General features: G+C 40.2%; 1 protein-coding gene and 1 long non-coding RNA gene across 5 annotated transcripts in view; both read right to left on the bottom strand.

Moving 5' to 3' along the window:
* PDE7B (phosphodiesterase 7B) overlaps positions 1–27,591 on the bottom strand; it is a 350,661-nt gene that overhangs the window by 19,018 nt on the left and 304,052 nt on the right. For all 4 annotated transcript variants that reach the window (XM_081528762.1, XM_081528759.1, XM_081528761.1 and 1 more), the window contains 3 exons: positions 25,083–25,178; positions 22,410–22,510; positions 20,456–20,587 (listed from right to left, as the gene is read on the bottom strand). In XM_081528762.1, the coding sequence (XP_081384888.1) occupies positions 20,456–20,587; positions 22,410–22,510; positions 25,083–25,178 (329 nt within the window). The remainder of the gene's footprint in view (positions 1–20,455; positions 20,588–22,409; positions 22,511–25,082; positions 25,179–27,591) is intronic.
* Positions 691–12,093, bottom strand: LOC145521042 (uncharacterized). The gene is made up of 2 exons (XR_014065030.1): positions 8,999–12,093; positions 691–1,069 (listed from the first exon to the last, which is right to left on the bottom strand). It is a non-coding gene; the product is annotated as an uncharacterized LOC145521042 (long non-coding RNA).

Raw genomic sequence — 27,591 nt, 5'->3', positions numbered from 1 at the left:
GCAGTGAAAATAGGTAGTAATGGATACCCTAGGGCTATGTGCATAATATAATTCAAAATCATACTACTCAACCAGAGGCTGGTCTCACAACCTCTGCTATGATGTGTGCCCTGCTCATTATCAAAACTGGGAAGTACCTGTTGGGCAGCTGGTGACATATGCAAACTCCTGAATCCCAGTCAATACAGTTTTGTTTTGGTAGATTTGTGGTGATTAATTACTGTGGATACTAAAGTCTAAGAATCACTGTCAATAATCTTTGTGACCAGTATAATGGCACTTAGCCCATTAAGTCTAGGTTTGAATCTACAGTTGTTTTTCTTCTTCAGCTATCTCGATATTTCTTCCTTTGTGAGAACCTCTATTATGTTCAGTCTCTCTGTTGACCTCTAAATATGCTGCTTGTCTGAACATTTGCTAACCATTTAAATAATGACTATTTATAACAACCTATTGTGTTCTATTCTAAATTAGCAAACATGTATGGCCTTACCACTGATTTCATCCACAGAGAATAAAACTCTTCTAGTCTCCAGGAAGGAAATGGAGAAGGAAATGGCAACCCACTCCAGTGCTCTTGCCTGGAGAATCCCAGGAACGGAGGAGCCTGGTGGGCTGCCGTCTATGGGGTCGCACAGAGTCAGATACGACTGAAGCGACTTAGCAGCAGTTAGCAGTCTTCAGGAAATCTTTTTCCTTTATTTTCTTACTTGTTTATTCATCACTTCTTGGCCTTTTGACTAAGATTAAGAGTCTCTTCATTCTCCATTTTCTTTCAAGTTTACATGTTTAAACTTACAAAACTATACAGGAAGATAACATTTATTAAAAGTGAAGTTAAGTTGCCAAAGTATAGAAGCAACCAAAATGTTCATCCACAGATAAATGGATTAAGAAGATGTGGTATATATAATGGAATATTACTCAACCAAAAAAAGAATGAAGTTGTACCATTTGCAACAAGATGAGTAGATTTCCTAAGTGAAGGACTCCTGTGGTGGCTTAGAGGTAAAAAGTCTACCTGCAATGCAGGAGATTTGGGGTTTGATCCCTGGGTCGGGAAGAGCCCCTGGAAAAGGAAATGGCAACCCACTCCAATATTATTGCCTGGAAAATCCCATGGACAGAGAAATCTGATGGGCTATACAGTCCATGTGGTCACAAGAGTAGGACATGACTTAGCAACTAAACTACTGCTACCACCACCATCCTAAGTCAAATGAGACAAAGACAGATACTGTAAAATATTGCTTATATATGGAATCTAAAAAAAAAACAACAAACTAATGAATAAAAAAAGAAACAGACTCATAGGGAATAACCTAGTGGTTACCAATGAGAATAACCTAGTGGTTACCATCAACAGATGGTCAACACCAAAATCAGATTGATTATATTCTTTGCAGCCAAAGATGGAGAAGCTCTATACAAGAACAGCAGCTGACTGTGGCTCAGATCATGAACTCCTTATTGCCAAATTCAGACTGAAATTGAAGAAAGTAGGGAAAACCACTAGACCATTCAGGTATGAACTAAATCAAATCCCTTATGATTATACAGTGGAAGTGAGAAATAGATTTAAGGGACTAGATCTGATAGACAGAATGCCTGATGAACTACAGACAGAGGTTCATGACATTGTACAGGAGACAGGGATCAAGACCATCCCCAAGGAAAAGAAACGCAAAAAAGCAAAATGGCTGTCTGAGAAGGCCTTACAAATAGCTGTGAAAAGAAGAGAAGCGAAAAGCAAAGGAGAAAAGGAAAGATATTCCCATCTGAATGCAGAGTTCCAAAGAATAGCAAGGAGAGATAAGAAAGCCTTCCTTAGTGATCATTGCAAAGAAATAGAGGAAAACAATTGAATGGGAAAGACTAGAGATCTCTTCAAGAAAATTAGAGATACCAAGGGAACATTTCAAGCAAAGATGGGCTCAATAAAGGACAGAAATGGTATGGACCTAACAGAAGCAGAAGATATTAAGAAGAGGTGGCAAGAATACACAGAAGAACTGTACAAAAAAGATCTTCACGACCCAGATAATCACGATGGTGTGATCACTCACCTAGAGCCAGACATCCTGGAATGTGAAGTCAAGGGAGCCTTAGAAAGCATCACTACGAACAAAGCTAGTGGAGGTGATAGAATTCCAGTTGAGCTATTTCAAATCCTGAAAGATGATACTGTGAAAGTGCTGCACTCAATATACCAGCAAATTTGGAAACCTCAGCAGTGGCCACAGGACTGGAAAAGGTCAGTTTTCATTCCAATCCCAAAGAAAGGCAATGCCAAAGAATGCTCAAACTACCGCATAATTGCACTCATCTCACACGCTAGTAAAGTAATGCTCAAAATTCTCCAAGCCAGGCTTCAGCAATACGTGAACCTTGAACTTCCAGATGTTCCAGCTGGTTTTAGAAAAGGCAGAGGAACCAGAGATCAAATTGCCAACATCTGCTGGATCATCAAAAATGCAAGAGAGTTCCAGAAAAACATCTATTTCTGCTTTATTGACTATGCCAAAGCCTTTGACTGTGTGGATCACAATAAACTGTGGAAAATTCTGAAAGAGATGGGAATACCAGACCACCTGATCTGCCTCTTGAGAAACCTGTATGCAGGTCATACAGAAGAACTGACTCATTGGAAAAGACCCTGATGCTGGGAAAGATTGAAGGCAGGAGGAGAAGGGGATGACAGAGGATGAGATGTTTGGATGGCATCACTGACTTAATGGACATGAGTTTGAGTAAGCTTTGCAAGTTGGTGATGGACAGGGAGGCTTGGCATGCTGCAGTCCATGGGGTTACAAAGAGTCGGACATGACTGAGCGACTGAACTGAACTGAACTACCAATGAGAAGAGGAAAGGGTGGGGGGGCAACATAGGGGAAAGGGATTAAGAGGTACAAACTATTATGTATAAAATAAGGTATAAAGATAGCTTGTACAGCACAGGGAATAGAGCCAATATTTTATAATAACTATAAATGGAATATAACCTTAAATTATGAATCAGTATGTTGTACACCTGTGACATACAATATTGTTCATCAATTATACTTCATTTTAAAAAAAGTGGGGGAGGTATAGGGTCTTCCCTGTTGGTCCAGTGGTTAAGACTTTGCCTTCCGATGTGAGGGTGCGGATTCCATCTCTGGTTGGGGAGCTAAGATCCCCCGTGCCTTGTGACCAAAAAACCAATACATAAAACAGAAGCAATATTGTAACACATTCAATAAAGACTTTAAAAATGAACCACATCAAAAAAAAAAACAACTTAAAAAGTGGGGGACAATTGTGTGACTCTGTTTACATGAGATACGAGTCATCAAATGCATGGAGACAGAAAGAATGACAGTTGCCAGGGGGCCCGAGGGACTAGGGAGTTATTATTTAGCGAGAGCAGAGTTTCAGTTTTGCAACATGAAAAGAATTCTAGAGAGTGATTGTGGTGATGACCGCACAATGCAAATGTCTTAATACTATTGAACTTAATACTGAAAGTGAAAGTGAAGTCACTCAGTCATGTCTTTGCAATCCCATGGACTGTAGCCTGCAAGGCTCCTCCGTCCATGGGATTTTCCAGGCAAGAACACTGGAGTGGGTTGCCATTTCCTTCTCCAGGGGATCTTTCCAACCCAGGGATCAAACCCAGATCTCCCACATTACAGGCAGACTCCTTACCGTCTGAGCCACCAGGGAAGCCCTGAACTTAATACTGCTGTACACTAAAAAATGGTCAAGATGGTAAATTTTATATTATGTGTATTTTGCCACAATTTTAAAAAATATGAGGAAAAAGGAGCAAAGAAAATAGTAGTGGAGAGTAAAGGAGGATGGTCAGAGACTGAAAAGCATTTCATCATTTCGTACCCCCACCTTTCTTGCCACTATATCTGTATCATCCATGCAATGCTCAACTTTTTCAGCAAATGAGAAAAAAGAATCTCCCATGAGTGACACAATTCAGGGTCCACTAGGCAAAAACAAGTTCAAGAAAACTGCAACCATTCTTTGTTCTAAATCCAGATCATGATTTCTCTCCAGGACTTTGTAGACTGAATTGATGAGGTGGAGTCTTATTCTGACCCTCTGTATAGGCGGCTCTATTGCTATTCATTTCTCTCCTTGCCAAGGAGTCATTATTCCTTACTCACCACTTGACCAGCTCTGAACCTGTGACGAGATTTTGTTACTTTTATCAACTGGTCTATTACCTCCTTTTGGGCATGAGCCAGATGCAACAAAAGCCAATGTTTATGAGAAATATCATGCTAGACTAATTTGTTTTGATTGTAAAGATTTATGAGAGCAGAGAGTGATAGGTTAGTGTGATGTAACAGATGTCCTATCCCTGACGTGATATTTAATTCATCACTTGTGAGCGCTCCCTTCAAGACTAATTCAAGTAGATGTGACATGAGTGCCCTCACGTGAGTTTTTCAAGAGGCCCGGAAAACTGTAACAAGACCTAATGATAAATGACGCCATATCCCTGTTGAGTGGAACAAAAGCATCTGGGGAATTGCCTTAGGCATTGTTATTTATGCCAGCCTGACTTAACATCTTCATTAGTAATCTTCCTGAAGACAGAATAAAAGGATGCTTGAGAGATCTTTTGATGAAACCATATTTGGAGATGAGCACCAGGAAAATGAGAAGAAATGCAGGGGGCTTGGAAGCTGGCACAGAATAAAAGAAAATAGTGCACACATTACAAACACAACCTTTCAGGGAGCTGTCATTATAAATAAAAGCATGTACTGGCCAGAACTGTGTTGGAGGTGAGAATACTCCAGTGGATTCCAGAGAAGAAGACAAGACGGCTGTATAGGGAGGGGGGATTAACATTTCTGTACCATATCTACTGTGTGCCTGGCACTTAACATGATCTCACTGAATTCTCACATAACTGTCTACCATTTTAATCATTAACCCACAGATAATAAAACCCCAGATCTCTCTGAGAGGTTACACAACTAGTCAGTAGCTGAGAAAGACCTTAAACCCAGGTGTGCCAGGCATCAAGACCTAAACTTTGCACACCCCCACTTGCTGCCTCTCCAGAGTTACCTCTGCTTGGCCACATCCAAGTATTCAGAGGCTTGACATTTATCAACTGAAGAGTGCCTGCTGTTATACTTAATTTCCCCCCCAATCATCTAAAGTTGCTGTTTTCAAAGTCTATGATTCGGGACTTCCCTTGCAGACCAGTGGCTGAGACTCTGTGATTCCAATGGTTAGGCAATTAACATCCCACATGCCACGTGGCATGGTCCTCTCCTGAAAAATGTTAAAAAGATGTATGGGTGATTGTTTTACTTAGATGTTAGTTTCTAAATCCACACTGGAATTCTTGCAACATACCCCCAAATTGGTGTCATTTCAAAAAATCCTATAGTTTGAATATGTTATAAGTTGAGTAGATTTAGATAGTCTTGGGGGAGAATTCACCATTCAGCCACTCTCAGCCCTCACATCTGAACAGTCTCTTGAGTCCTGTTGATTCTTCCATCATGGCATCACTTATACCCATCCCTTTCTTTCACCAAAGTGACCCTATTTTAGTGCTTTATTTTCCTTAATTCTCCTTTCTTCTATCCATCCTCCCCACAATTTCCACAATGTGAGTTATTTGACAAAAGTTTCTACCATCTCCCTAATCATTGGTTGAAATATAGACTAATATTGTTTGAGCAGCTACTCACATGCCAGGTGCTATGGTGGGCACTGGGGGTCCAAGAATGAAAAAGACAATACTGCTGCCTTCAAAGAGCTCACCTAACTTCTCTCCTGCTCACTCTAGCAGGAGAGAGCTACCACAGTACAATTGTGCCTTCTCCCATGCCCTGCTCCAAACCCTACAATGGTTTCTTATTGGATTAGTTGAGCTTAACTCCTTAGCTCGGCATTCAATGCTTTCTAAAAATTGTCCCAACTATCATTTTGTTCCTATATGTTTGAGATAACTGAATACCATTACCTCTTCTTTCCTACAGAGGTCTTATCGTTCAAATAAATTATACCATTGTAATAAAACTATAACTTATTGTTGACAAAATTATTAAATTATTAATATATGAAAATGTCCTTTCCTTTTGCCACTTTCATACCTTTCAAGGTGGTTTATTTTCCTCAAACTCCTTTTCCTCTGTGTTTCCTGATCAAACTAAAACCTGTCTTCCCAAGTTCAACTCAAATACTCTATCCACAAAGCCACCTCGAATCATCCAGCTAGAGATGAACTTGGCTCTCCTCTGAGTCTCAGAACTCTTTCTCTCAGCATTCCTCAAGTCCAGAGGCCAGCCAGACTAAGTCCCATTGATGTGTGTGACAGCTGTGTATGTACTTCCTGTTCTTACTAGATTACGAACTACATGTCAGCAGGAAGCCTGTCTCATTCTTGCCAGATCTGCTCAACTCTAGGCCTTGCACCAAGAAAGTACTTTCTATTAATTTGCTAAATAAATAATTGAACAAATTACTTGATTTCATTGCACAAGTATACTGAACACTCATTATGTTCCTGGCACTGTAATATGTGCTTAGAATATATCAGTGAAGAGACGAGACAAAGAACTAGAGGTATCAAGGATGGGGAGAGATAGATAATAAACAATAAACTTAATAAATGTTTGGGAAAAAGTACAGTATCCAGAAGATAGCAAATGTATGGAAAGAGGGAAAAGTAGAGCAGAATAGTGGGAATTTGAGAGTCTTTGGGAGTGGGGAAGGGAAAGTGGTGAGAGATGAGATTAAAGCAAAGACTTGAAGGCAGGAGAGAGCTAGCCATGCTGATGAAGAAACCGTTCTGGAGAAAACAATTAGAGGAAAGGGAGGGAGCACACAGCCATGAGGTCCACGTGCAGTGAGGGAGTGGACATATCAGTCCTAGGAGTTAGAGAGGTAATAAGAGACCAGATCACATGTGGCCTTTTGGTCATTGTAAGGATTCTGATTTTCACTCGGAGAGACATGGATCCAGTGCAGGAGTTTGGGAGGAATGAAATTATATGACTTACTTTAAATAAGATCACATTTGTTGCTATGTTGAAAATAGACTCTGGTAGGGGATAAGAGGAGAAGGCAATGGCACCCCACTCCAGTACTCTTGCCTGGAAAATTCCATGGACGGAGGAGCCTAGTAGGCTGCAGTCCATGGGGTCGCTAAGAGTTGGATACGACTGAGCGACTTCACTTTCACTTTTCACTTTCATGCATTGGAAAAGGAAATAGCAACCCACTCCAGTGTTCTTGCCTGGAGAATCCCAGGGATAGCGGAGCCTGGTGGGCTGCCATCTATGGGGTCGCACAGAGTCAGACACGACTGAAGCGACTTAGCAGCAGCAGCAGCAGGGTATAAGAATAGAAAGAGGTGTGTGTGGTAGGGAGGGAGCAGTTATCCAGGCAAAAGTTGATAGAGGCTTGAACAAGGAAGGTGGAAGTGGGGAGAGTGGTTGATTTCTGTACCTGGTAGGAGGACTCAGTGTTTCTGGCCTGAACAACTGATGGTGTTGCCATTACCTGAGATGGGAAAGCTGCAAGTGCAGCAAGATAAGAGGAGTCTCATGGTTGTCCAGAATAAAGACATTTTCCAACTTCTTTACAATTAGGTGGGATCATTTGGCTAAATTCTGTCCCATTAAATGTAAACAGAAATACTGTGTGGGATATTTAAGAAAGTTGTTTTAAAGGGAACAGTTTCAACTGGGAGAGGCTTCTTTTGCTTTGTCCCTTTCTTTTTTCTCACTGTTTGGAACGTGGCAGGAATGGCTAGAGCTCCAGCAGCTATCTTGAGCAGTGAGGACCAATGTCACACCCCAGTGATAGAAGGCTGAAGACTAAAAGGATCTTGGGTCCCTCATTCTTAGTTTTGTGATGCCACCATGACTGCCCTGGACTGTCAACCTCCAAACCTCTTTTATGAAGGATAGAAGTAAACATCTACCCTTGTTCGAGAAGTCACTAACATACCTCATTATTTAAAATTACTTTATTATCATCCACATCATCCCCAAAGAGTTGATAAAAAGGTTTTCTCAATATCTTGATCTAGAATAATGCTGGGTATTTGCATAAGAATTTTAATAAAGGATTTTGTAACTCTAAAAAAGAGTGAGCAAAATGACCTTAGTAAAGTCAGAAATGCATGTGTGTATGCACACGCCCACATACACAGACACACACCAAAACACACAGACACACACAGACTTCTTATTTCTGAGATCAATTGTTGCCATCTACTAGGAAAGATGTCCCTGGTTCTCCAAACAGAACTGACAGGTCCCTCTTCTAGCTTCTCATTCTCAACCCAAGCTTCTATTGGAATATCCAAAACACCTTATAATAACTTTGTTCATGGGCCTTGCTCCTGTGTGTGTATGTGTTAAGTTGCTTTATCATGTCAGAGTCTTTGCAACTCTATGGACTGTAGCCCGCCAGGCTCCTCTGTCCATGGGATTCTCCAGGCAAGAATACTGGAGTGGGGTGCCGTGCTCTCCTCCAGGGGATCTTGCCCACCCAGGAATTGAACCTGCTGCTCCTGTGGCTCCTGTATTGCAGGCAGATCCTTTACCACTGAACCACTGGGGAAGCCCAGTCTTGCTCCTACATATGAGTAATTTTCACATGTTCTTATTCATTTACACTTAAAATTTGAGTTTTGAAAAATATACTCTCCCTATATTTTTTAAAATTGATATTTAAAATCATAAATTTCTATGGTAACAAAATATGTAATGTCCTGCCTATTTGTGGATATTGATATTTTATGAAACCATCATATCACTCTTTTATGTATTAAATGTATCACTCAGTCATGTCCAACTCTTTGTGACCTCATGGACTGTAGCCTGCCAGACTCCTCTGTCCATGGGATTTCCCAGGCAAGAATACTGGAGTGGGTTGTCATTTCCTTCTCCAGGGGATCTTCCTGACCCAGGGATCAAACCAGGGTCTCCCACATTGCAGGCATATTCTTTACCATCTGAGCCACCAGGGAAGTCCCAAATGTATCCAACAAGGGAATCTAAATACCAATGGCATTTAGTGACCATTTATCATCTACTTAAGAAAACACATAAATTTATTGTTTAAGTCAAAAATAAGAAATTAATTTTTTTCCCTCTAGAACTTAATTATTATCCTATTCTCTATAGAATTTATTTTAATGTAATATATTTTCACATGGGAAATTCTTTGATCATCACCCTATCATATCTCTCTGCAATGAAAATAAGTTTATAAACTGAAGTTTTAATTTAACAAATTTTCTTAACATCAGGCTCTAAGCAGTAAATGTTTTTCCAGCTGGAGTTTACAATGCAATTATTATTAGTAACTAACTGATCAAAAATACATATATTTCAAATGTGGAAAAATTATGCTTGAGAACAAAAATTTTTGACAATGCCTCTATTCATGAGATAGCTGGGAACATTATAGTCCCTCAGTTATGGGAGATTTCCTTTAATGTTTTTGGTTGTTTCTTTGGTATTTTTTCACACAAGGGCAATATACAATATCAGCACAACTGGAGCAATATGCAATATGCAGAATGGATAAGAGAAATGCCTTAGTTTTGAACAGTGGAAACAGGGTAATGATGAAAGAGGAGTGGAAAGCAGAACTGGCTGGACTGTCCTATGAGCATATTCCAGGCAGGCCAGTTTAAGGAGCTGAAAATGAGTTCTGTGAGCACTATTCATACCTGTGCACCATTTGGAAAATCTTCGTGTATCCCCAGGGGCACACAAGCCGGGTTTGAAGCTGCTGCCATACATGATTGCCATTGAGAACGAGGAGCATATCTTATTCATCTTTGTGCCCCAGTATGTGGCACAGTGCCATTTAAATAAGTAAATATTTGTTGAATGGATACAGAGTAATTAACTTCCAAAACCCCAAAGTTCCCTAGCAGCAAAAGTTTAAGTAACTGTAAAAGTGACAGAGTCTTGTTAATTTTTTGGTCTGATAAAAGCCAGACTTGGAATTTTCTGTTGTGAAATCCTTAGACTTAGGTAAAAGCCAAAGAGATTTAAAAATTACTATAGCAATGGCTCTCCCACTATTTACTCACAGATGACCAGGATCGGCTAAATGACTCCAGGAAGAACATAGAGTGGGTGAATGCCTGCTCAGTCGCTTTAGTTGTGTCTGACTCTGTGTGACCCTATGGATTGCAGCCTGCCAGGCTCCTCTGTCCATGGAATCCTCCAGGCAAGGATGCTGGAGTGGGTTGCCATGCCCTCCTACAGGAGATCTTCCCAACCCAGGGATCAAACCCGCTTCTACCTGCACTGGCAGGCGGGTTCTTTACCACTAGCACCACCTAGGAAGCATCTACAAGAGGGAGCATTTGTCAATTGCAAGATAAACAAATATGAATGTATCATTATAAAGAATTTTTCATAATGCTTCTCAGTCTTCGGGTACACTCAATGTAGGGAAGTAAGTATGCAGTAGGTAATCTCACAGTAGGTAATCCCACAGTTGTAATCAGCACAAGTGACAACTAAGCGGACAGTGTGGGTAGATGCCTTCTGGTCTGTGTGCTGCTGACTCTGTCAGATTTTCACTCTAGGTCCCTGTGTGTACTCACTACTGTCAGTGTTCCTGATTTCTCAAGGCTACTCAGGTTCTGCCTTTCTTGCTGCATGGGTCCAGTCTGTATATCCATCCACTTACTCTTTCAGCAAACCTCCCACCACCCAATAAATATTCACTGAGCATGAGGACTGTGCCAAGTGCTGAGCATACAGGAGTGGAAAAGGTAGGTGCCTAGAAACTTTCAGACTGTGGGGGATATGGACGTCGAAGCAGGAAATGGCTGTTTCCAGAGACAAACATCATGACAGAGGAAATGAGAGAGGACTATGAAATCATATAGGAGGGGCATGGAAGATGGATGTTTAAAGAAAGAGAAGGCTTTCAGGAGGAAGATATGTCCAAGTTGAGATCAAAAAGATGAGTGAATCAGAGAGGAGTCAGGGAATGCAAGCAATACAGAGGGAGTGCATTTCATTAAAATAGCCAGGAGGAGCATGTGTGTGAAGACTTGGAGTAAGGGGGACACTTTAGATTTTCCTTCCCTGTTTTATTTTTTTTATTTAAAAAAACTTTTTTTTTTGACCATGCAGCATGTGAACTGAACCCAACCAGGGACTGAATCCACTCCTGCTGCATTGGGAGCCTGGAGTCTTAACCACTGGACTGCCAGGGAAGTCCTTCTATTTTTTAATCATTAGAAATGATCACATTCTAACATACCATGTAATTTACTTATTTTTCTGATTCCCCTAGTAGAAAGCAGCTATGCTTATTTGTTTTCTTCATCTTCTGTATTGCCAGTGCTTAGCACATATGTTGACTCTGGTATTCTTGGAGTAGTTCAGACTGGATGATGCATAGAGCCTGGGAGAGGCATGGTGGGAAGTGGAGCTGGAAGGTGTGGTGAGGGTCAGATCGTAATGAGGCTTGCAAACTGGGTTAAGACGTTTGGACTTAATCCTGAAGGCAGTGGGATTTTAAGCAGGCGTCTAAGTGTCACAGAAGCAGAAGATATCAAGAAGAGGTGGCAAGAATACACAGAAGAACTGTACAAAAAAGATCTTCACAACCGAGATAATCATGATGGTGTGATCACTCACCTAGAGCCAGACATCCTGGAATGTGAAGTCAAGTGGGCCTTGGGAAGCATCACTATGAACAAAGCTAATGGAGGTGATGGAATTCCAGTTGAGCTATTTCAAATCCTGAAAGGTGATACTGTGAAAGTGCTGCACTCAATATGCCAGCAAATTTGGAAAACTCAGCAGTGGCCACAGGACTGGAAAAGGTCAGTTTTCATTCTAATCCCAAAGAAAGGGAATGCCAAAGAATGCTCAAATTACCACACAATTGTACTCATCTCACACGCTAGTAAAGTAATGCTCAAAATTTTCCAAGCCAGGCTTCAGCAATATGTGAACCATGAACTTCCAGATGTTCAAGCTGGTTTTAGAAAAGGCAGAGGAACCAGACATCAAATTGCCAACATCCGCTGGATCATCGAAAATGCAAGAGAGTTCTAGAAAAACATCTATTTCTGCTTTATTGACTATGCCAAAGCCTTTGACTCCGTAGATCACTATAAATTGTGGAAAATTCTTCAAGAGATGGGAATACCAGACCACCTGACCTGTCTCTTGAGAAACCTGTATGCAGGTCAGGAAGCAACAGTCAGAACTTGACATGGAACAACAGACTGGTTCCGAATAGGAAAAGGAGTACGTCAAGGCTGTATATTGTCACCCTGCTTATTTAACTTATATGCAGAGTACATCATGAGAAACGCTGGGCTGGAGGAAGCACAAGCTGGAATCAAGATTTTCTGGAGAAATATCAATAACCTCAGATATGTAGATGACACCACCCTTATGGCAGAAAGTGAAGAGGAACTAAAAAGCCTCTTGATGAGAGTGAAAGAGGAGAGTGAAAAAGTTGGCTTAAAGCTCAACATTCAGAAAACTAAGATCATGGCATCTGGTCCCATCACTTCATGGCAGATAGATGGGGAAACAGTGGAAACAGTGGCAGACTTAATTTTGGGGGGCTCCAAAATCACTGCAGATGGTGATTGCAGCCATGAAATTAAAAGACGCTTACTCCATGGAAGGAAGGTTATGACCAACCTAGATAGCATATTGAAAAGCAGAGACATTACTTTGCCAACACAGGTCCGTCTAGTCAAGGCTATGGTTTTTCCAGTGGTCATGTATGGATGTGAGAGTTGGACTGTGAAGAAAGCTGAGTGCTGAAAAATTGATGCTTTTGAATTGTGGTGTTGGAGAAGACTCTTGAGAGTCCCTTAGACTAAGGAGATCCAACGAGTCCATCTTAAAGGAGATCAGTCCTGGGTGTTCATTGGAAGGACTGATGTTGAAGCTGAAACTCCAATACTTTGGCCACCTCATGCGAAGAGTTGACTCATTGGAAAAGACCCTGTGCTGGGAAGGATTGGGGGCAGGAAGAGAAGGGGACAACAGAGGATGAGATGTTTGGATAGCATCACTGACTCGATGGACATGAGTTTGGGTAAACTCCGGGAGTTGGTGATGGACAGGGAGGCCTGGCATGCTGCCGTTCATGGGGTTGCAAAGAGTCGGACACGACTGAGCGACTGAACTGAACTGAAGTGTCACAGTTGAGTTTCAGGAACTCATTCTGGCTGCACAGTGGAGGAAGGGTTGGAGCCAGACAAGGCGGAGTGTAGACGAGCGGATGAAAGATTTTGGTGCCTTGCACTCGGGGAAGATTGGGGGTGAGCAGGCTGGGAGGTACTGGTGTTTCATAGGGAGGTATCTTTGTCTTTCTTAACAAACAGGCGGTCTTTCTGCTCTTATAGGCTCACTGATTTTCACAGCAGCTGAAAGACCAGTATGAGCAAAAGATGGATTGAAAAAAGAAGAAAATCATTAGAAATGCTCATGGAGACCTGAACATAGGATGAGATTATACCACTTTAATACCCACTGAGATCCCAGCCCCGTTTTGGGATCCCACAGTAGGTACATCATCTGTCTACCTCCAGAAGCATCAGCTCAACAATTTCACAACATCCCAATGACAATGTGTTCTGGTATCACAAACTCTTCATACTTGTAGTCTTAAGAATAATCTTCATCATAAAGTTGAAAGAGTAAACATCCACCTTTGTGGCAACAAAACCTATCAGAATTTATTTTGAACAAAATAAAACCCTTCAAACCCCAACTACAAAACCTTTATTTCCCCTTTTATCTGAATAATCAAGTATTATCCACCCTAAGAACAAAACAATCCCTTTGTTCCGGAATAACAACACATCTGGCATTTAATAAACCACCAACACAGGTTTTCAAATTAAATCAAGAGTCTGTTTGTCAAAGAGAATCTGGCAGAGCAGATTTGCTATCATACAAAGCGGCTTTAAACTGCTGTTGTGTTTTTCTCCTATTTACTGGACACTTTCTTTGATTAAAATACTTCGACTGATGTTGATAAACTGAGTCTGGTGTACAACAAGACTCAGACTTAAGTATACCTTCTCAACCAGTGGAGGCAGGAAGAAAAACAACAACAGGAATATAGTCTGTGTTTTCATTTTTAATTGCTCACGAAACCGGGAAGCAAGACTCCAGAAGATAATGAAGTCACTGAGTTCCTCCCTAACAAGCCCAGTGGTCTCCTTGGTGACGCTGCCAGAGCCCCAGCTCAGGAGGTCTCAGGGGAACAGAAACTCCTTGAGTCCTGAACAAGACCTTGGCCCTTGAAGAAACTATAGTGCTGCCATGTTTACTGCCTGCTGGAAGATGTCTTTCTCTTGTTTGATCTGCATCTGCCAAAGATACTGCTCTGAGGGCAAGGGGCCTGGATGGACATTGACTGCTGTCCATGGGGCAAGCCTGGGTTCATTCAGATCAGGGCCAGGGAGGTGCCATACAGCAGCTACCTCATGATGAACAGCAGAAAGTTTAGGAAACAGAAAATCAAATTTGAACCTCCTTTTTACAATTTTCACTCTACTTGTCCCAAATACCTTTCATGCTGCAAAAATTATGGGGTTACATATAATCCTTGCAGTTGCTTGTTAGAGTAGTGGTCATAGGACCATGTGGGAGGAACATGGCTCCCGGCTCTGTCAACTTCATATTTACAGTTCAGAGTCGTTAAGAATAAAAAGTGGTTAAAAATGCTGGCCTCTTCTAAGTGCTTATGATAAGTGACTATGAAAAATGATTATAAATCTCTGCAAGACAAGTAGGGAATGCAATAAATACGATGCTTCATGGAACAATTATTTTATTCATTGGGTTGCTCTGTCAATAGTTAATATGAAGTTGGACTCTATCAAAAGCAATTAAAATTTTTATATGTTTTATTACAAGATACTGAATATAGTTCCCTGTGCTGTACAATATATCCTTGTTGCTTATCTATTTTATACATAGTGGTTTGTATCAGATGACCCCAAACTCCTAATTTATCCTCACCTTCCCCTTTGGTAACCATAAGTTTGTTTTCTATGTTTGTGAGTCTGTTTCTGTTTTGTAAATAAGTTCATCGGTATCATATTCTAGATTTTGAATTGAACTGAAAGCAATCCTTTTATAATTGTAATAAGCAATATCATATCTGATTTAATGTTTATTTTGAAAAACTGCTGAACCCACATGTTGGAAGATTGGAGGGTGGAGGGACAGAGAAAATAATTCTCAACTGTATCTCTCATACACTCTTAGGCACCCTCTTAGTTCACCACAGACACCTGGACTGCTTCCAGTCTGATGAGAGAGGTGCCAGGTGGAAACGCCTTTATGGTCTTCATGTTGAACTTGGGTTGGCAGTTCAGCCAGTGAATCTGACCCAGACAGAGGACAATGGGAGAGAGTCCTCTGACCTGGCCTTCACTCCAGCTGCCCTGACTCTCTTTATCTCAGGGCAGAAGCACAGGCTGGGCCTTATGCAATGATCTTCTTATTTATTAGAACTAAAAGAGTACAGCCAACAAAAGGAGGGAGAGGAAGCCCTCTTCCATTTTATCTCATTTATAGTAATTCTGGATTGTACACAGTCACGCACAGGGTGTTCTCAAAGCCACATAATTCCTGGCATAGCTTCTTGGTTATTCTTGTTGACTAAATGTGTCTGCATGTACAGTTTTTGTTTTTATATGTATATGTATATATACTGGGCTTCCCAGGCGGCGCTAGTGGTAAATAACCTGCCTGCCAATGCAGGAGACATAAGAGACTCGGGTTTGATCCCTGGGTTGGGAAGACGCCCTGGAGGAGGGCATGGCAACCCACTCCAGTATTCTTGCCTGGACAAGCTCATGGACAAAGGAGCCTGGGAGGCTACAGTCTGTTGGGTCTCAAAGAGTCAGACACTCACACATGATATTATTGCATGCATGCACCCATTATGTAGTATATATGTGTATATGTATGTGTGTGTGTATATATATATATATATATATATAGTATGTGTGTGTGTATATATATATATGTATTTTTCACTCATTATCACAGTTCTTAATATTTTCTGAATCTATAACTCATTTTAAAACATGAATATAAGTTATGGATCCCCTCCCTAGAAAAATGAATATAGATACATCACCTGAAAATCTGCATACAGTTTCCTGAAATCTCTTATGTCTCAACCAACAGGCCATGGTAGGCTAAAAGGCTATATTTCCAAAGACTTTTTAATATCATGTGTTTTTAATGGTCTTGTTGAGTTGAAATTTTACATAACATGATTTTTTTTTTCTTGAAATTGAAAACCGAAAGAGTTATGCCAGTTCCTCATTGACAAGTTAATGCAGAGGGAAGACTTTCTGACCCAGGTCATGTTCCGTACAACTAATCTACAGTGTCTATCAAAGAGAGAATATACATTTCATCATAATATGCCCAAGTCATTGAGCTAAGGGTAAGGGCCATTCATGATAGGACTATGCTCAGCTCAAGGCTATGGAAACAGTCCATTTGCAGTTCCTCTAGATTGTGGGTTGGCATCCCCAAAGTACGCCAGCTTGTGCTGCCTTTAGTGCTACCCTCTCTGCCCTGCTACTCAAAATGTTATTCACACGCCAAGAGTCACATTTATATCACTCTTTTGCCATGAACGCTTTTTTTTTTTTAATTTTTTACTTCCAGAAACCATCTGCAGATTCAGTTTCTCTTTTGCTTCTGTCTTCCCATCACATTTTGTTTGTAGCTAGCTACTATAGAGTACTTAGCAAAGGCTCTCCCACTTTAAGCTACTTGTCTCCTGCTGGAGGCCCTGGAGGAGAGTTCTTAGCTTCCTGCATATTGTTGGTGATTAACATGAATTTTAGAGGTGGTAAGTACTTAGGCACTTTGGCTCTGGAGATAGAAGTCTTGAGTTCTAATTCCAGCTCTGCCATTAATTAGCTGTTTATTATAAGGAAGTGTTACTCAGTCGTGTCCGACTCTTTGCAACTCTATGAATTGTAGCCTGCCAGGCTCCTCTGTCCATGGGGTTCTCCGTGTAAGAATACTGGAGTGGGTAGCCATTCCCTTCGCCAGGGGATTTTCCCTACCCATGGATCGAACCTGAGTCTCCTGCTTTGCAGGCAAATTCTTTACCATCTGAGCCACCAGGGAAGCTCACTTAAATTTAACAGCAATTTTCTTTTTTTCTGGAAAATAGGTATGATGATATCACCTACCTAACTGGGCTATTGTGAAGATTAAATAATATAACAGAGAAAATCATTTAGCCAGTGTTTGAATCATAGTCTGACTCTTGCAGGGCTTCCCTGGTGGCTCAAAGGGTAAAGCGTCTACCTGCAATGCTAGAGACCCCAGGTTTGATCCCTGGGTCGGGAAGATCCCCTGGAGAAGGAAATGGCAACCGACTCTAGTATTCTTGCCTGAAGAATCCCATGGATGGAGGAGCCTGGTAGGTACAGTCCAATGGGTCGCAGAGAGTCGGACACGACTGAGGGATTTCACTTTCTGAATCATAGTAAGTGTTGAATAAAGATTAGTTATACAATTCATTGAACTGAATTAAAAAAGATCTTTTTGGCTGTGCTGTACAGCATGTGGGATCTTAGTTCCCTGACCAGCCAGGGGTTGAACCTATACTCCCTGCCTTGGCAGGATGGAGTCTTAACCACTGTAGCACCAAGGAAGTCCCTGAGCTGATTTTTAAAAGAAATTTTCTTTCTCTTTCAGGAGTTTCTTCATATAGTCAATAAGAATGGTGTTTGATAAGCAATAGTAAATAGCCAAATGTAAAAGCCATCATATTTTTTTGGACAAAATTAAGATCTCATATTATTTTCAGGTCCTCTTAATAATTTTTACTTTTAATATGTAAAGTCCCAATTTGGCTGATAAAAGTTTTATACTTTTATACTAGACAGCTCTAGGATATTGGAAGTAGCTTTATGACATTAAGTGATACTGTTTTGCTTTCAACACTGTTCCTAAGTTAAAGACACGGATCTCTGGTCTTCAAGAGAGTCCAAGACTATTTGAGCAGGAGACTGATGAAGTTAATATCTTGAATGTGGGTTTTAGTCTTCTATGCCAATTTCTGTCTAGTCATTAGCCAAAAGATCCTTCTCTTTCCTATTGAGGATCAGGCCAGACAGTTGAGATGCATATGTTCACTGCTAGAAAAAAAAAAGAGCTCATTTTATTGTTGTAACATCTTTGTTTACAAAGAACAGAATAGGTATTTATTCTTCAGAGGCTTTAAAAAAAGTTGCTTCTGTATAAGTATACAGAGGTATATATGTATATCTTCGGCTAACTCCTCTAATGTTTTTCAAACTGGGATTAAGTTTTCTTGGATTTTGCACATTTTGAGCATTTGAGTTTGCACCAATGTCCAAGGGCAGGGATTATATTTTATTTATCTTTGTACTCCTAGATCCTAATATATCATCTGATGCATGTAATAAATAGTTGCTAGTTCAAAATATACATGTATGCTCTGCTGAAAAGGCTGCAGAATTTGGTTATATTGGAACGTTTATATTTAACAAAGAGATGAAATATTATTAAAAATTACACTTTAAAAGTTTGAGTAAGGAGTCCATTTTTTGAGACAATTTTAGTATCTGAATAAGATAGATTGCAATATCTTTCTTTTGAGAATCAATTTTTGTTCATTAGCAGTGAGTAGTTAATTGATGAAATTCTACTTTTACTTCCCTATTTTTTTGCATGTTTATCATCTGGCACATTTCTTTCTGACTTTCTGTCTAAACATTCATTTACTACGTGTTTTATACATACTATTATACATGTCAAAGCAGGTTTTATGACCCTCATTTTTATGTACAAATCAGGCAGTAGAGTAGATACTCTCTTAAACTCCATTGATGTGATTTATTTGACATTGAGAAATTAAAATTAGGCAAGTATTTACATAATATGGAATCTGCCTGCAATGCAGAAGACCTGGGTTCCATCCCTGGGCTGGGAAGATCCCCTGGAGAAGGGATGGGCTACCCACTCCAGTATTCTGGCCTGCAGAATTCCATGGACTACAGTCCATAGGGTCGCAAAGAGTCAGACATAACTGAGTGATTTTCACTTTACATTATATGGAAGTAGTTCAAGCAGCCAGTTCGGTTACTTTATATTCTTTGTTTAAAGACATCTGAAAAGTCAGATTTAAAACACGACAAGAACAGAAAATCTGTTTGGGAGCTTTCATTTCAGTCATTCATTTTTACCCCTGGTCATATTTTTATGCTTTTCCCAAGCAATACATTTAGCTTCTGAGATAGTTTAGTAAGTTTAGTTCTAATTTTTATTGTCTTTGTTTAGTTTTTAGCTCATCATCAAGTTTTTCTAAATTCTGTCATCCTGTCCCCTCTTTATGGTCATTACTACCCTAGCTCCAGGTACTGGCTTGACACCCCAAGAGAGCCCAGTGCTGAAGTATGTACCAGGGAGATTCATAAACCTTGGTATGCCACTTCCTATCTGGACCAAAAGCTAGTCAGATGAATGGGAAAAGGGTTTGTTTCATGTTCCAGCTGTGCTTTATTGGAAATTAACGCATCCTCAAGCTCTACCATCTTATATAACGCATCTGTTTTCTGGGAATCCTTCAGAAATTCCTCCCGCACTGATTTTTTTTTCCCAAAAGATCTACTACAGTTGAGATCAATGACTTCCTTGTAGGCAATGATTTTGTTAATGACAACCAAAGGTCTTCCAAAAACTGTGTTGAAAATTCTGGGAATAATTCACTTATGATATAGGGTTATAATGTCTGAAGGAATATCAGAGATAAGAGTTCTTCAGGCCAAACTACTAGCATTGCTGAAATATTTTATAACAACAAAGTATGCCTATTGTCTTTGATAATATACCTTTGTCTCAGAAGCCAAAAAAGTTCAGAATATAGTCAATATTTTATAATAACTATAAATGAAGTATAGTCTATAAAATTTTTGAATCACTATATTGTATACATAAAACTAATGTAATATTGTAAGTCAACTATACTCCAATAAAAAAAATTAAAATGTGATTAACAAATGGTCCTAGAGATGTAACATAAATCTGAATAAAACTGCACCTGGGAAGTATAATTTATAGAAGTTGTACAAGGACTGGCTTAAACTGGCCATTATATACTAGATGATTCCCATGGAGACAGATAGTCTCAGACTATGAGAAGGTAGACTCAGGAATCCTGTTCGACCTAGGACAATTTCAAACCTGCTTTGGAGCAAACTGAATTCCTTGACTATCCCTGCAAACTAATTTTATCTTCCCTGGGGGATATTCTGAACCTATTTCAAACCTATGATTTTTGGCTGTGGTCATCACTAAGGCTGACCCTGAATGAAGGCTCTTTCCAAGAGTGAGATTCAGACTCCAGTACTGGGCCTAAACCAGTTCACCATAACGTATCTTGTTGCCTTCCTTACCTGATATAGGTTGGCGAGGTGGTGGTTCGTTTTGATCAGAAATGGCTGGTTCACCCCTGGGTGGTCGACATCGTGGGCTGCTGCAGCCAACAGTCCAAGCATGATGTCCAGAGGCGTGAGGAAGCTGGCGAGCTGTTAAAAAATGGAGTTGGGAGATTGATTGGTGTGTTTCCCAAAATAGACTAGCCTTTGTTTTGGCTAAATCACATGGAATGAATCATCATATTAGTATCATTCGGGCCTGTCATTCAGACCTTAACTTTCTGAAGCTGTCAGTAAGGTAACAGCCCCATGAAATTTCAGGAGAGAAAGAACTGGGAGGAAAATAACTCAGCAACTCAAATTGCATAGCTCTTCCAGGTGGCCTCCTCTTCCTGCTGCTACTCTTGTCGTGTTTTGCTGTTAATAAGAGCACTGCCTGCTGGCAATACTGCTCTCTGTGGTAGGTGGGGACAGGCAGAGTCTAAAGTCAGCCTTGCTCCCAGGAAAGCTGTAAGTGAAGGAAAAAGTTGAAGCCAAAGTGATGGGCACATTAAAAAAATCACTTTTGAATTTCATCCAACATATCATTGCCACTTCTTTGAATATGAAATCAATAGTGGACTGAGTTGCAAAATTTGCATATTTCTCCAGTGTGTAATAGAGTGAGGCAATGTGTGAGAATCTGTCTTTTTTTTTTTTTTTTTTGGTTAGCTAAGGAAACAAGCCGGAAAATGGGAATCTAGTACTAACTTTCAATATACAACTGTGATATATTACAATTTTCAAATTACTTAAGGATTAAATAAAAAAACCTTTAAGGTCTTTGGGATATTTTATAAGGATGAGGCATATCCAGTTTTGTCTTGGGAATGTCTGTATATTTAGTGGTTGATGTTAAAACTTATTGAATTAAACAGAGTCTTGGACTGAGGTATCATTTTCCAAAAACCCTAACAAAACTCATCCTATATGTTATACCAGCTAGGTTTTATATGGCTAAGAAATTTAAGGTTTTGAGTAACAAGCATTATCATCATGTTTAAATTTTTTGATTAATATATTGTACCTGGGTATACTTTTAAGATGTCTTTGATGTACACAGGTTCTCTTGGGCTGGAATCAGGATGTCTAGTTGCCTCAGTAGGAAGTGGAACTTGGGTCTTGAGTTTTAATTCTACTTGCTGATCAAAAAACATGAGCTGGGAGACTTTTCCTAGAAAAATTCAGTGCTGGTACTACGTGTGGCATAGTATCAAGGCAAAAGCAGTTAACTTTTGTGATTGGAAGATATTTAAGATGCAGATTGTCATAGAGAGGGCTGTTTTTGTCCTAATGCAGCCTTGCTGCTGCTGCTGCTAAGTCACTTCAGTCGTGTCCGACTCTGTGTGACCCCATAGACGGCAGCCCACCAGGCTCCACCGTCCCCGGGATTCTCCAGGCAAGAACACTGAGTGGGTTGCCATTTCCTTCTCCAATGCATGAAAGTGAAAAGTGAAAGTGAAGTTGCTCAAATGCAGCCTTGAAAATATATAAATTATAGAAGGGAACCTCTGAAAATTTACTTTCTTTCATGACTATTATACTTTCTTTCTTACTTACTTTCAGGATTTCAGAGCTGATACTGAAACCTTTTCAAAATTTTTCTTTAAAAGATTTTTTTGATGTCAACCATTTTTTAAAAAAGTATTATTACAATATTGCTTCTGTTTTATGTTTTGATTTTTTTTGGCCTCGAGGCATGTGGAATCTTAGTTCCCATACCAGGGATCAAACCTGAACTCTCTGCTTTGGAAGGCAAGATCCTAACCACCGGATTGCCAGAGAAGTCCATGAACCCTTCATATAAACAATTTGTATTCATGCTATAAATGACTCATAACCCAGTTGCCCTGTCGTGTCGGGCGATCAGGGGCCCTGCAGGCAGTTTACATGGTGTTTCCAGATGGCCAGGGGGACAGTGGACTTGCCTTACCTTCGGCTCCTTTAGGTAGCAATGCATGGCCTGGGTGACGTCGGCCGCGTGAACAGCATTGTGATAGGGGTTTTGGCTGTGGTAATCTTCTTGAACCATGACTAGGAGGTAAACAGATAACTCAATCAGCTAAAAACAAAACACAAAGGACACACGAGCTCAGACTTGTTGAAGGTCCCTTTTGCTTAAAAATAGCGGCGACTCCCAAACGCGCAGCACGGGGATGCCTTAGAAATGAACGTGGTTTGCCAGCTTGGCAGTTCTACCGGGTTGTTAGCGGAAAAGAGGGAGAGGGAGGAGGGAAGAAAGGCTAGGAGGATTGGTGAGGCCCTTGGGATTCCTCACCACCTTCATAAATCACCTCTTTTTGGCATTCATGAAAGCTCTCATTCATGGGAAAAATAAATATGCAGGAAAAGGACAACATTATTTCACATTATAGTTTAATTAAGTTTGCTGCCATTTATGAATAATATGCCATAAAAGAGGCTTCCTTTTAAAAAGCCCTGCTCTCATCCAAAGATGACTTTATCACTTAAACAACAAATACAGATCGGAGCAAATCTTAGGATTCTTCAGGTGGAAATTCACTGATCCAACTGAGGAATCCTTAGATTTATTTCTATCTTATTCAGATCAAATGATTATCTTTCATGCCCTTTCAATCTAAGGACCAGAGTCCTCTTGATACCAGAGACATAACGCAATTTCGTTTGCAATTTACAGAAACCACTTGCCTGCTTCAGCTAATAACCAGGGCAATGCCTAAGATGTAATATATTCAGTGTGTATAGAATGTCCTGATTTTCGAGTGTGGCCATATTCTCTCAGCCCAGCCTACGACTTTGGCTCTAGATTCTGGTGTTATTTCTGTCACTGACTCTGGCTTTTTCACATGTACTCTGGTGTGCACACATGCTCAAAGTATCTGCATTCTCCCTCTTGAGACAAATTGAAATTATTTGGCTCCATTCATGGGGATTACTTCACTCAATCTCTCTGAACACAATTAGCTTGAGGTTATTTGTGTTTCTGGAATGAGGCTTGCTCTGGCTGGTTTCCAATATTTCTGTTGTGCCGCATGTACATTTTATTCAGCAGGTTTATCTTACTATTATATGTAAATCCTGGCTCTATTACTTATGTATATTGGGCAAGTTACTTAACCAAAAGTTTCCTTCATTTCCTCCTCTATAAAGCAGGGATAATAATAGCTTTGAATCTCAAAGGCATACTGTAAGGATTAAATGGGTTAATATATGCAAGTTCTTAGAAGAGTTCCCAGCATGTGTAAACACCATATAAGCCTGGTGGCTGCTGCTGCTGTTGTTATCACCATCGCCATTATTTTATTATTGATGTATCAAGTCAGCTTTCAAATTCAAAGCACTGCCACTTGGCAAGTCAAAGAAGTCAGGAACATGCTAAGAGGCAGAGGACAGTTATTTAGTGATTAAAAATGTGCCAAGGATGGGGCTTCCATGGTGGCTCAGTGGTAAAGAGTCAGCTGTCAGTGCAGGAGATGTGGGTTCGACCTCTGGTCCGCGAAGATCTCACATGCAGCAGAGCAGCGAGGCCGGTGAGCCACAACCACTGAGCTGGTGCTCTGGAGCCTGCGGCCCGCAACTACTGAGCCCATGTGCAGCAGCTACTGAAGCCTTATGGGCCCTGGAGCCCATGCTCTGCAACAAGAGAAGGCCTTGCACTGTAACTAGAGCAAAGCCTGAGCAGCAACAAAGACCCAGCACTGCCAAAATAAATACAAATATAAAAATCTGCCCTGGATAATTCACTGGAAGATAAATAAGCATATACATAAAGTCAAATGAGAGCTGGGACTGCTTTTTGATGAAGAGTGATGGTGGAGTTGGGTGGAAAGATGGTGGGCTTTCAAATCCAACAGACCTGGGCTTGGATGGAGGCTCTGTCAATTACAATTTGTTGACCTTGAGCAGGTTACAAAACTTCTTTGTACTTCTCCTTTTCCGTGGGCCAAATATTGATAACACCCAACTTGCAGAGTTATTGAAACTGTTAGAAATAACATACCCAAAACACTCTGCCTACAGTGTGTGCTATATACACAGTAGTTCTTCTCATTAAAAAAGAAGCCTATTGAATATTTCAACAACTCACGTCCAGAGTGGCATTATTTGAGGAGTACTTTGCTGGGGTTTTGTTAATATGTGAGCAGATCAGTAACTTCTCTGACAGTTATCTGCTCTTGATGGTTGTCTTTACATTGCAGTTGTTTAGTTGCTAGGTCATGTCTGACTCTTGCGACCCCATGGACCGTAAGCCCTCCAGGCTCCTCTGTTCATGGGATTTCCCAGGCAAGAATACTGGAGTGGATTGCCATCTCCTTCTCCAGGGGATCTTCCCGACACAGGGATTGAATCTGCGTCTCTGGCATTGTAGGCAGATTCTCTACTGTTGAACCACCAGCAAAGTCCCTGTCTTCACATAGCGTTTATATTTTAAGCCTAACCATAACTAATATTTTTTCAATAATTTAAATAGATAAACTATATTTTAAAATTAAGATGGATAATTTAAGACTAATATGAGGTCTTCATCTACCATGCTATGGCTCTTACTACTTTATATTAAACAGTATTGTAGACTGCCATTATTCATGAGAAATGGAGTAGAAATGTGGAAAAAAAGACTTACCTAAAAATCTGTGTAAGGTCACCATATCTAACTTGAAGTGGTGAATGAGTCCATGGGTGTTGAAGAGGTGGCACAGCAGTGTTACCAGGCTGTTTCCTATAGGAAAACAGTCAGCTGCTTTAATTTATTTTCATTACTATTAAAATATCAAGACAGACAATAGGATCCAAAATTTCTGTAATGCAAGTTCTCTGATAGGATCATTTCTTTTCCTCTTTAGATCCGAAATTATCCAAGTACAAAGGATATTATTATTATGATCTGGTCCCAGGTTTTCTCTTATGGCACAAGTAAAATTAACTCAGACATTTCCTCAATACCACAGGTAGTCAAAACGTTAAGAGTTAAAAGGAGTATGCCTATAGCAGTAGCAGAGATACATATGCACACATGCGCACACTTGTGTGTCAGTGTGTGTGTGTATGTGTGTGTATGAGTTTGTATGGGTATTTTAAAAAATGCACAGTTTAATGGTCACTGAAAATGTGTCTTAAGTTGCTTCTAAATGATTCTTACATTTATAGGGGTATCTAAGCCACCATATTCATGCCTGGAAAATCCCATGGACCGAGGAGCCTGGTGGGCCACAGTCCATGGGGTTGTAAAGAGTCGGACATGACTTCACTTTCACTTTCACTTTTCAAGCCACTATATTGCCTACTCTTCCTTTGGAAAATCACTCAAGATGAAATTTGACCATGAGATACTTTGTAACTCAAGTCAGCAGAGGTGCAAAACTGAAGCTACAATAACTTGTTAAGGATTGAAGAAATATTGTTCACTAGAGAATAAGGACTTTGAATTTTAAAAGCATTATAGAGTTTACGAAAGACCAAAATGGACTAAGAAAAGGACTGGTATCTTAAATGGAAAACTATGCGTTGCTTAAGCACACCTGTCCAGGGTATTTGATTCTATGTGTTTTTATAGCTTTTGTTATCTTTGAGCTATTTCACAAGAATCAAAATTTTAGATAACCAATATCATTGCAGATGATTCTTGTCCGTATTCATGAAAATGAAATTAGATGGAAATACAATTGATTTTCCCCTCCCAGTTTCCTAGCTATTGACAAATTCATTTCAGCATTTCTTACTGCTTATATATGTATGGCTCTTTGAATTTTCCTTTGAACTAGCTGTAGCATTTTACTGAATCTGTAATTAATTTAATTAAATAAAATCATTGACATATTTATTTCATATTTTCGTGAGTTGTGATTATACTCTATTTTTAATAAAGACTATTGAACTAATTCTTTTGTTCATGGTTAATTTCATGTACTGGTCCCCATCTCTCAATTGACTTGAGCGAAGTGAGACACAAGATTATGAGATACATCCCTATATGGTCTAGCTTTCACAGTGTAAAGTTCATTTTCAGGCTCCCCAGTTGGCGCTAGTGGTAAATAATCTACCTGCTAATGTAGGAGACAAAAGAGACATGCGTTCCATCCCTGGGTGGGGAAGATCCTCTGGAGGAAGAAATGGCAACCCACTCCAGTATTCTTGCCTGGAGAATCTCATGGACAGAGGAGCCTGGCGGGTTATAGTCCATAGCGTCACAAAGAGTCAGACACAGCTGAAGAGACTTAGCATACATGCACACAAAGCTCAGTTTCAGGGTCTGAGGCTGTATTTCTCTCCACTACGTGTTTGTCAGGAATAGAATGGTGAGAAAATCTTCTGTAATGACTTAAAATACAAACCTGGTATATGATGCGTGTGTGTGTGCTAAGTCGCTTCAGTCATGTGCGACTCTGTGCAACCCTATGGACTGTAACACACCAGGCTCCTCTGACAATGGGATTCTCCAGGCAAGAATACTGGAGTGGGTTGCCATGCCCTCCTCCAGGGAATCTTCCCAATCCAGGGATAAAACCCTTGTCTCTTATGTCTCCTGCATTGGCAGGTGGGTTTCTTACCACTGGCACCACCTGGGAAGGCCATGGTAGATGATGGTCAGCATTAAATGTGATGTCTTTTACTGAGTCCCTATTATCAGATTTGTTTAATGGGCAGTTAAAAATACAATAGGATCTTATTATTTTCTTAAGAGAAACCTCTGTAGGCATAAGAATTTAAAAAGTGGAGCCAATAAGAATTTTACTTTTCCCTTCAGCTGCAATCTAAGCTTCTGTACTCTATCCTCAGCAATTATTTTCTTCTCATGATGCCAAGCATATCTGAACAATACCTGCAATGGGGCAGACTCACTCACTTAATAAAAGTGCAAAACCATTGGCTCCAGTAAGAGTCAGGACTGATCAGATATGCTTTTATGTTTCTAGTTTTCATCAACTAAGAACGAATGACCTCCTTTTGCATGTGGCTGAAGTATTATGCAAGGAAAGATATAATCTGTGGTTTTTAAATGCCTTTGGAGTCATCAAGACCAGAAGGAAATTGTATTAAGATTTGAAGTCCAAATTCAACCATTATTCTTCATCTGAACTAATTTCCCTTTGCCCTGGTCCTTCTAGAATGACTGTAGATTTATGAACGTGGGA

Source organism: Giraffa tippelskirchi, chromosome 9 (genome assembly GCF_054371585.1).
Source record: "Giraffa tippelskirchi isolate mGirTip1 chromosome 9, T2T-mGirTip1v1.2.pri, whole genome shotgun sequence".
Lineage (NCBI taxonomy): Eukaryota > Metazoa > Chordata > Mammalia > Artiodactyla > Giraffidae > Giraffa > Giraffa tippelskirchi.
The sequence above is the reverse complement of the archived record's forward strand: the minus strand, read 5'-3'. Positions and strand labels throughout refer to the sequence as shown.